Source organism: Mesoplodon mirus, assembly GCF_964341445.2.
Source record: "Mesoplodon mirus genome assembly, chromosome: 5".
In the NCBI taxonomy this organism is placed as follows: domain Eukaryota; kingdom Metazoa; phylum Chordata; class Mammalia; order Artiodactyla; family Ziphiidae; genus Mesoplodon; species Mesoplodon mirus.
The window spans coordinates 42,966,916-42,978,188 of NC_138980.1; the positions used below are offsets into that span (position 1 = coordinate 42,966,916).

At 40.2% G+C, this 11,273-nt stretch overlaps 1 protein-coding gene across 1 annotated transcript; it reads right to left on the reverse strand.

Moving 5' to 3' along the window:
- Nucleotides 1–7,409: 7,409 nt before the first annotated feature.
- OR1M1 (olfactory receptor family 1 subfamily M member 1) lies at nt 7,410–8,357 on the reverse strand (the record flags this gene model as incomplete). Its single annotated transcript, XM_082622506.1, has 1 exon — nt 7,410–8,357. The coding sequence occupies one exon, from the start codon at nt 8,355–8,357 to the stop codon at nt 7,410–7,412; it is 948 nt and encodes a 315-aa protein (XP_082478632.1).
- Between the last annotated feature and the right edge of the window lie 2,916 nt (nt 8,358–11,273).

Below are 11,273 nucleotides of genomic sequence, written 5' to 3' on the forward strand. Positions count from 1 at the left end.
CAGAAAGAACAAGAACCCTCTGGGCCTTCCCTATTTGGACCCCAGACAGTGCTGGTCCTGGGTGCGGTGGGAAGAGATTTGGTAAATCCTGAGGATGGGATGGTTGGGAAACTCAGAACACTTAAGGCCACTTTCCTAATGTGCCCCAAGTTGGGAAGCCTTTGGGAAGCTTAATCTGTGGCTCCCCTGTGGTGAACGGGCTGAGGTGGGGGTGGGGTAAGGAACAAAGAGCAGCAAGTCTGTGCCTGGTACCACTGAGACCCTTCCTGGAAACTTCGGTTCCAAGGACTTGAGGGGCATGAGACGTCCTAGCTATGTGTTTCTGCTGTCCCCGTGTGTCTCAACTTGGAACTGCATGAATTCAGAGTGTCAATACCAGCACCCAAGCCCAGCTTTGAGAATGCCGCCCTCAATCTCCCGTGACACCGAGGGCCAATCCGCCTGAAAAGATGCCTCTAGGAGGATGTCGGTGCATCAGGCAGCCTCTAAGGTGGCTAACATCCCAAAGATCCCTGCCTGCTGGTATTTACTCCGTGTGTAATGGCATCTCCTTGAATATGGGCGGGACATGTGACTTGCTTCCAACAAATGGAATACAGCAAAAATGATAAAAACTCATTCTGATACTGGATTATAAAGATTGCGATTTCATCTTGTTGTACACTCCTCCTTCTCATCTTCGCTCATCCCTTCCTCCCCCCCTCCTCCCTTTTGCCCTCCCTCCCTGCCTCTCTCTCTCTGCCTCAGTCTCTCTCCCTTTCTGTCTCTGTCTTTCTGCCCTATAAAAAGGTCCATATGTCCAGGAACTGTCACCAATCAGCAGAGAACTGAGATCTGAGGTTAGAAACAGATCTCCTATTGTTGGTCAAGATATTAGATGACCACAGTCTCTGCTAGCATCTTTTTTAAAAAAGCTTTTTATTTTAGATTGGAGTATAGCTGATTAACAATGTTGTGATATTTTCAGGTGCATAGCAAAGCAACTCAGCCATACATATACATGTATCCATTCTCCCCCAAACTCCTTTCCCATCTAGGCTGTCACATAGCATTGAGCAGAGTTCCCTGTGCTATACAGTAGGTCCTTGTTGGTTATCTATTTTAAATATAACAGTGTGTGCATGTCAGTCCCAAACTCCCTAACTACCCCTTCCCCCCAGCCTTTCTCTCTGGTAACCATAAGTTTGTTCTCTCAGTCTGTGAGTCTGTTTCTGTTTGTAAATAAGTTTCTTTGTATCATTTCTTTTTAGATTCCACATATAAGTGATATCATAGGTTATTTCTCTTTCTCTGTCTGACTTACTTCACTCAGTATGACAATCTTTAGGTCCATCCATGTTGCTGCAAATGGAATTATTTCATTCTTTTTAATGGCTGAGTAATAATCCATTGTATATATGCACCACATCTTTATCCATTTCTCTGTTGATAGACATTTAGGTTGCTTCCATGTCTTGGCTATTGTAAACAGTGCTGCAATAAACGTTGGGGTGCATGTATCCTTTGGGACCATGTTTTGCTCTGGATATATGCCCAGAAGCGGGATTGCTGGGTCATATGGTAGCTCTATTTTTAGTTTTTTAGGGAACCTCCATACTGTTCTCCACAGTGGCTGTGCCAGTTTACATTCCCACCAACAGTGTAGGAGGGTTCCTTTCTCTCCACACTGTCTCCAGCATTTGTTGTTTGTGGATTTTTTGATGATGGCCATTCTCACTGGTGTGAGGTGGTATCTCATTGTAGTTTTGACTTGCATTTCTCTAATAATTCGTGATGTTGAACATCTTTTCATATGCCTCTTAGCCATCTGTATGTCTTCTTTGGAGAAATGACTATTTAGGTCTTCTGCCCATTTCTTGACTGGGTTGTTTGTTTTGATTATATTGAGCTGCATGGGCTGTTTGTAAATTTTGGAGACTAATCCCTTGTCAGTCACATCATTTGCAAATATTTTCTCCCAATCTGTGGGTTGTCTTTTCATTTTGTTTATGGTTTCCTTTGCTGTGCAAAAGCTTTTGAGTTTAATTAGGTCCCATTTGTCTATTTTTGTTTTTATTTCCATTACTCTGGGAGATGGATCAAAAAAGATATGGCTGTGATTTATGTCAGAGAGTGTTCTGCCTATGTTTCACTCTAGGAGTTTTATAGTGTCTGGTCTCACATTCAGGTCTTAATTTTGAGCTTATTTTTGTGTATGATGTTAAAGAATTATCTAATTTCATTTTTTTTACATGTAGCTGTCCAGTTTTCCCAGCACCATTTGTTGACGAGACTGTCTTTCCACCATTGTATAGTCTTGCCTCCTTTGTCATAGATTAATTGACAATAGGTGTGTGGGTTTATTTCTGAGCTTTCTATCCTGTTCCATTGGTCTATATTTCTATAGAAATACCATAGTGTTTTGATGACTATAGCTTTGTAGTATAGTCTGAAGTCAAGGAGCCTGATTCCTCCAGCTCCGTTTTTCTTTCTCAATATTGCTTTGGCTATTCGGGGTCTTTTGTGTTTCCATACAAATCATGAATTTTTTGGTTCTTGTTCTGTGAAAAATGCCATTGGTAGTTTGATAGGGATTGCATTGAATCTGTAGATGGCTTTGGGTAGTATAGTCATTTTGACAATATTGATTCTTCCAATCCAAGAACATGATATATCTTTCCAACTGTCTTCAATTTCTTTCGATTTCTTTCATCAGTTTCTTATAGTTTTCTCATACAGTTCTTTTGTCTCCTTATGTAGGTTTATTCCAAGGTATTTTATTCTTTTTGATGTGATGGTAAATGGGATTGTTTCTTGAATTTCTCTTCCTGATCTTAACCAGATAAATATATATATATATATATATATATATATATATATATATTTTTTTTTTTTTTAGAAAGAACAATGATAAACTTTACTTTAATCAAATTAAAGTCAGGAATATAAAGATTCTGGCTCGGTTTTTCTTTAATTTCCCCATAACACTTATTTTCCTACTGTCTTTGCTGAATTTTAACAGGCATATTATAATATACATTATAATATACTTTTTCTGGGACAGCCTCTATGATTACAAATAAAAAATACACATCCATAAGTCCTTAAACACCATTTAAAAAGCCAAAGTGTCAATGCTAAATTTTTTATTTTAATGAAAATTCTGAACATTAAATGAGCATAGCTGCATTTACAATGCTGATTTTTAAAAGCTCTCTGAAAATAAAATATAGTAAAATTATTGCTTCCAAAGTTATGTTGACATAATCTATACAAGGCAGAATTGAAACAGTAGCAAACTGCATGAAAGCAGTTACATAACCAATCTTTATCCCTTCTTTTGGCATTTATATGCCTCTACAAAGCTATCATGTTATATAGTCTTTATCTTGAAAGGGATGTCCTGCCATCTAGATACTTAAATTCTATCCATGTTAAGATATATCCTGAGGATATTAGTGTGTTTACCCATGGGAATGACTTTAATTTTGCATGTTAAGCAGTGCAATACACGTTTGACAAAAAAAGAAAATTACAGGCCAATATCACTGATGAACATAGACACAAAAATCCTCAACAAAATACTAGCAATTAGAATCCAACAATACATTAAAAGGATCATATACCATGATCAAGTGGGATTTATCCCAGGGATGCAAGGATTTTCAATATCTGCAAATCTATCAGTGTGATACATCACATCAACAAATTGAATAATAAAAACCATATGACCATCTCAATAGGTGCAGAAAAAGCTTTTGACAAAATTCAACACCATTATGATAACAACTCTCCAGAAAGTGGGCATAGAGGGAACATACCTCAATATAACAAAGGCCACATGAGACAAACCTATAGCTAACATCATATTTAATGGTGAAAAGCTGAAAGCATTTCCTCTAAGATCAGGAACAAGGCAAGGATGTTCACTATAATCACTTTTTTTTTTTTTTTTTTTTTGCGGTAGGTGGGCCTCTCACTGTTGTGGCCTCTCCCATTGCGGAGCACAGGCTCCGGACGCGCAGGCTCAGTGGCCATGGCTCACGGACCCAGCCGCTCTGCGGCATGTGGGATCCTCCCGGACCGGGGCATGAACCCGTGTCCCCTGCATCGGCGGGTGGACTCTCAACCACTGCGCCACCGTGGAAGCCCCACTATAACCACTTTTATTCAACATAGTTTTGGAAGTCCTAGCTATGGCAATCAGAGAAGAAAAAGAAATAAAGGGAATCCAAATTGTAAAAGAAGGAGTTAAACTGTCACTGTTTGCAGATGACATGATACTATACATAGAAAATCCTAAAGGCTACCAGAAAACTATTAGAGCTCATCAATGAATTTGGTAAAGTTGCAGGCTACAAAAGTAATACCCAGAAATCTGTTGCATTTCTATACACTAACAACGAAAGATCAGAAAGAGAAATCCCCTTACTAGCATTTTGACTGCAGCCTTATCAGAGACCCTGAGCAAGTTACCCAGCTAAGCCACGCCCAGTTTCCTGACCTACAGAGACTATAAGATAATAACTGTTGGTTGTTTTAAGCTGAGTTCTATGTTGGGTTTATAATGCTTGCAGGACTTTGTTCAAGGATTAAGACGAGAACAAATCTAAATATATATTAAAAAGCATGGACAGCTCCTTAAAACTTACTTAAATACTGACTTGTGCCTGACTTTGCATGTACAATTCCCTTCGTCTGGCACACTGTTTCCACCTCCTTCATAGGAATACTTCTCTCTTGGCCTAATTCAGAGTTCAGATCAGAAGCCACCTTAATAGAGACCGGTTGCTCTCAGAAATCCCAAGACTAAAATACCACCCCCATCTACCTCTGTCACATGCCCTTCGATATGCCTTCGAAGTCCTTCTCACCATTGGTAATTATCTGGCACATTGATGATGTGATGATCCTTAAAGATTGTTTATGGTGATACTCAATGCTTCTAACAGTAAGGTCATATCCCCTGGAATAACAATACATGTGCATTCAATTTGCCTCCTTTTTAAAAAACCAGTTCCATCAAGTGACCTATATAAACAATCCTGCTTTGAATGAGCTTGTTTCAAGCTAATATGTCCTTCTCAAATGATAATTTATTTAATTTTTTTACACTTAAAAAAATAAGTTTATTTATTTTATTTTTATTTATTTTTGGCTGCTTTGGGTCTTTGTTGCCACGTGCGGGCTTTCTCTAGTTGCAGCGAGCGGGGGCTACTCTTCGTTGCAGTGTGTGGGCTTCTCATTGTGGTGGCTTCTCTTGTTGCAGAGCATGGGCTCTAAGTGTGCAGGCTTCAGTAGTTGTGGCTCGCGGGCTCTAGAGCGCAGACTCAGTAGTTGTGGCACACGGGCTTAGTTGCTCCGCCGTATGTGGGATCTTCCCAGACCAGGGCTCGAACCATGTCCCCTGCATTGGCAGGCAGATTCTTAACCACTGCGCCACCAGGGAAACCCTCAAATGGTAATTTATTTTTAAAAATTACATTGAATACAAGAGTGGGAGAAGAATAAGGTTGTAGATGAGGTAGGATTGACCAGAGGTTGGTAGTTATGTGGCCAGGGAAAGAGGTATACAGGAGTTCATTAAACAATTATGTCAATATTGTGTGTGTTAAAAATTTCTGTTAAAAAAAAGTTTAAATAAATAGTTGAAATAGTGTCAAAAAGAAAACAAAGAAAGAAAGAAAAGAAAGCAACAAAAGCAAATTAGAGATACGATTATTTGAAGCCATTCTGCTTAGATGATGTCAGCTCCTTAGTGCCATTTGAAAATTTCTGGCCCCATTCAAAGTCACTGCTCATTCCATTTTAGTTGTAAATCTCCGTATGAGTATTAGGACTACTCCACTATAGACGTAGATATAATGAATTGCCTTCATAGGGACTTTAGAATGATGAAATGAGACAGCACAAAGAAACGTGGTAAGGTGGCACAAGGAAAATGCGCAACGACTAGCTCTCATTTCTGGTATCAGCAGTGTTACTACTTACATGCATTCCATAGGTATATATTGAGAATGAGACATGCCTCAACTTTCCTCTGGTTTAGAGGTTCATGATTCAGTTGATTGATATTTTCCTCTTTGTCTATGAAGATATATTCCATCAAATGATTGTCCCTCGCTTTTTTTTTCATTTCCAATTGTATTATAAGATTGGCTCCTCACTTTCTTTTTTCTTTTTTAAAATAAATTTATTTATTTTATTTATTTAGTTTTTGCTGCATTGGGTCTTTGTTGCTGTGCGTGGGCTTTCTCTAATTGCAGAGAGCAGGGGCTACTCTTCGTTGCGGTGTGAGGGCTTCTCATTGTGGTGGCTTCTCTTGTTGTGGAGCATGGGCTCTAGGCGTGTGGGCTTCAGTAGTTGTGGTGCGCAGGCTCAGTAGTTGTGGCTCATGGGCTCTAGAGTGCATACTCAGTAGTTGTGGCACACGGGCTTAGTTGCTCTGCATCATGTGGGATCTTCCCGGACCAGGGTTTGAACCCATGACCGCTGCATTGGCAGGCAGAGTCTTAAGCACTGCACCACCAAGGAAGTTTCAGTTCCTCACTTTCTTAATTCATGGTCTGAATCTCTTTCTCCCTTGTGCCTCGCATAACTTTTGTCTAGCACAAGCCATCTTGCTCCCTCAGAAGATAAGATAAATGATAGGAAAGGGGTAGGGGCTGTACAACTCATCCACATGCTCCCTGACTTTGGTCCCTGGAAGTCAAGTTAGCTGGCTGGTTCCTTGGAAAAAGGCTGCACTCTTAGGTTGATCCTAAAAGCCCTTAGGACCTGGCATCATTTGCCATAACTGGACTTTTCACTTCACAAATGCATGCTTCTGTAGTTCTCTCACCTTTTCACATGTTGTTTTGTTTTTCTGAGATACTCTTTCTTCTCGTTTTGCCTGAACAACACCATCTTATCCTTTGGGTTTGGGGGTCACTTCTCCCAGGAGACCTTCCCTGATTCTCCCTTCCAGACTCTGTTGGGTGTTCTTACTATACTATCCTCCCTCTCACGTTCATGTTCCATTCTACTATAACGAAGTGTACGATATCTTCTCTCACTCTCAACTATAATTCAAACTATAGGGATTTTTGCTACTCCTGTTCATGACTCTATAACCAGCATCTAACATCAAACCCAGAATATATACTTAATATATATTTGTTGAGTGCTCAATGGATCTGAATGGATAAATCCAATCTGCTAGAACTAGACTGCTCCTGGTAGAAATACAGCATGAGTCATATCCCAGTGGACCCTTAGTGGTCTCAGTAATTGAGAAAACAGTTACAGGGCTATCTTGAGGTTACCTTTCAAGCTTCAGCGATTCAAAATCTAAAGTGGTTACTCTCCCAACCCATGCAATTCCAGATTTTTGCCCAAGAATCCAGATGTTTACATCTTAACCCCCTGGAAGGTTCCAGATGCCCTGGTGGTCAGGAAGATGAGGTGATTTTTCTGTTGATGAGCTTCAGCAGGGCCCCCTTCAGGTCTCTGTTCCTCAGGCTGTAAATAAATGGGTTCAGCATGGGCGTGACCGCAGTGTACATTACAGCAGATGCTTTCTCCTTCACGGCTGTGTGGACAGATGAAGGACAAAGGTAGACCCCAATTGTGGTCCCATAGAAGAGTACAACCACAGAGAGGTGGGAGCTGCAGGTGGAAAAGCCTTTCTTCCTGCTGCCTGCAGAGGGCAACTTCAAGATGGCCACAATTATGTGAACATAGGAGGCCAGGATGCAGAGGAAATGTGTGGTTATCACTATTCCTGCCACAGTGAACACAAAGATCTTGTTCACAGAGGTGTCAGTGCATGAAAGTCTCAGGAGGGGAGTGAGGTCACAGAAGTAGTGAGGCAACCTATTGTTGCCACAGAAAACCAGATGGGCCATCAGGAGAATGTGGGTGAGGGAGATGAAGCAGGAAAACACCCATGGGCCACCAGCCAGTGGGCCACAGAGACGTGGGCTCATGATGGTGGTATAGTATAAGGGGTGACATATAGCTACAAACCTGTCATAAGCCATCACGGCTATTAAGATACTGTCCATGATGCCAAAGAAATGGAGAAAGTACATTTGGGTCAGGCAGCAAGGATATGAGATGGATTTGTTCCTGATCTGTATGTTCACTAGCATCTTGGGGACAGTGTTGGTGGCCAGGCAGAAATCAACCATGGAGAGATTGGCTAAGAAGAAGTACATGGGAGTGTGCAGGTGGGAGTCTGAGCTGATGGCCAGTATGATCAACAGGTTCCCCACTACTGTGACCACATACATGCAGAGAAACAGAGCAAAGAGGAGAGTTTCCTGTTCTGGCTTTTCTGAAAGTCCCAGGAGGATAAAATTGGATGCACTTGTTTGGTTGTTTGGTTCCATCAGCATGATTCCCCTAGAAGTATTGAAAGGAGGAAGGTACATGAATGCTATAGAGATGATTCTGGAAGATTAGAAGAGATTACACTCAATTTCCAATCTGGACTAATTATGTTGTCAACTTATATATGTATTGCATCTTGAACCTTTGATAAACTGTTTATAGCAACGCATATGTCAAGCCTTGGCTCAAGGCTGACTATTCCTGTTTCAGACAAAGATTGAGAGAGTATAACATGTATGAACTTTTGCTAATAAAACTACTAAAGGATTTACTTCAGGGTAAAACAAGTTGAATCCAGAAAAAAGCATTATCCAAGAAACAATGATCAGCCAAGAAATTGGTATAAATGTAGAAGAAATGTGAACAAAACACTTTTAAAATAATAATAATAATAATGAGAATGTATATGTAAGTGGATTAAAATAAATGCAAAAATTATATGAGACAAAAGGTATTGAACATTTTGGACTTCCTACATAAAGTATATGTAATTAAACTTTAGGTGTAACCACTAAACTAGTGGGTATAGAATATATAACTTCTAAATTACAGTATGGGTACAACAGAAATAGAGATTTTGATCAAACCACTTTAAGTTAGGAAAGGAGATATAAAGAAGAAAATAAAAATTACAAAACACATGCATAATTACAACAGAAGTTTAAATGGCTTAAGCTGATCATTAAAAAACAGATTCAGGTTGGACAAAGAAACAAAACCCTATTACATCATGTATTCAAGAGATACACCTAAACTATAATGACATAGAAGGGTTGAAGAAAATTAATGCTAAAAATATACCAAGAAGTACTAACCAAAGAGAAGTTGGATAGCTTATTAATATCAGACAAAACATACTTAAGGCAAAGGCATTAAAAAGAATAAGGAAAGTCATTATGTAATAATAAAGGGAATGATTCACCAGAAAGAGGAAAAAAGCTACTAATATGCACTTAACAACATAGGCTTACAATATATAAAGAAAAAACCAACAGAACTGTAAGTAAAAAATTATAAACCATATCATAATAGGAAATTTATGATATCTTTTTTAGCAATTGGTAGATCAAGGGGACAAAATTTTGGTCAGGGTATAGAAAATTTGATAACAGAATCAGCTTGATTTGAGCACTACACTAAATTATTAGAAAATCCACTTTCTTTTTAAGGATATATGTCATATCTGCAAAAATTAGGCCACAAAGTAAATCTTAGTGCCAAATGATACATATCAAACAGAGCATGTTCTCTGCTTATAATGTAATCAAATTAGAAATCAATAATAAAAAGATAATCAGTCTCTTCCTATATGTTTGGAAATACTAAAAGCACACTTAATGTATGCATCAAAGAAGACATCATCATTGAAATCAGGAAATATTTAATTTTTTTTTTTTTTTTTTTTTTTTGCGGTACACGGGCCTCTCACTGCTGCGGCCCCTCCCGCTGCGGAGCACAGGCTCCGGATGCACAGGCCCAGCAGCCATGGCCCACAGGCCCAGCCTCTCTGCGGCACGTGGGATCTTCCTAGACCGGGGCACGAACCCGCGTCCCCTGCATCGGCAGGCGGACTCTCAACCACTGCGCCACCTGGGAAGCCCTGAAATCAGGAAATATTTATAATTAAAAAAAAAAAACCCTAACTAGCAAAGGAGACGCAGCTAAATCAGTATTCAGAGGTAAATTCATATTCTTATATGCATAATTTAGGAAAGAAAGTTTGAAACCTACAAAACTATTGAAAGTCATGAGAAAACTTAAATAAATGGACATATTATATTTACATAATTGCTCAGTTCAGAATACTTTCTTCCTTTAAAGAACATTTACTGGTGATGTCAGCAAGATGGTGGAATAAGAGTTTTCTACCATCCTCCCCCCAAAGAACACCAAGTTTGTCCATCATCAATAGACAAGAGCACCTTTGTGGGAGTCTGGGGTCCAGTGGAGAGGTTCCAACACACAAGTGGAGCAAAAAAATCTGATATTGAAAACTTTGAAGAGAGGAAGAGGAACAGTTTCACTTTGCTCACATCAGCCCTCCCCCAAAGCAGCACAGCTCAGTGCCAAGAAAGACACCCTCAGCACTTGATTTGTCCCTTAGGGAAAAGTGAGAGTGCGTGAGTGAGTGTCTGTCTCCCCCAGCTGTGTGGAATGCTGTCAAAGAGGCTCACCTCTTGCTTATCCCATCCAGAATACTAAGATGAACTGTATGACTGAGGGCAGAGAGAGGCTGGGAGCACAGCAGGCAGACTCAAAATGCATCAAAAGGATGCAGATCTTATGAACTGCTTCACAGATTCCATCGGGAAGCCCACGCATATGCTGCTGGGGATTCCTCACCTCTGGACCACCAACTGGCCCAAGAGCACACCTAACACTCCACACAACTCACCCCCGCCCCCACCAAACACACCCATGCCCTGTGGTTAGCTCCCTGTGTGTGCCACCATGGGCAGCAAACGCAAGCATTTGCAGATGGCTAGTGAACAGGCACAGAAAGTCAGCCTGATTCTGAGGGACTGGGAGAAAACACACACTCTTGATTGTTTCAAAGCACCACTCTAGGGAAAGCAAACAGGAGACTGCTAGCATCTGGCTTGACTCTGCAGGATCAAGAGAAGGTATATGATCTTAAGAATCCTCCCTTTCCCCAAGCGGGAACAAGAAATGTCAAGAAGATGTATCTATAGAAAAAGTCTGAGAAAGTCTAAGAATCCCTACAGGGCTGACAGAAGATATTTTACTCCCAAAATCAGTCAGAAAAGACTGGGGGAGGTAATTCCTTCTTCAAATGTGAAAACATCAATGCAAGATTTCAGGGAACGTGAAAAATCAGGGAAGCATGACAAGACCAAAGGAACACAATACTTTTCCTGTAACCGACCCCAAAGAAATGAAGATCTGTGATCTGCCTGATA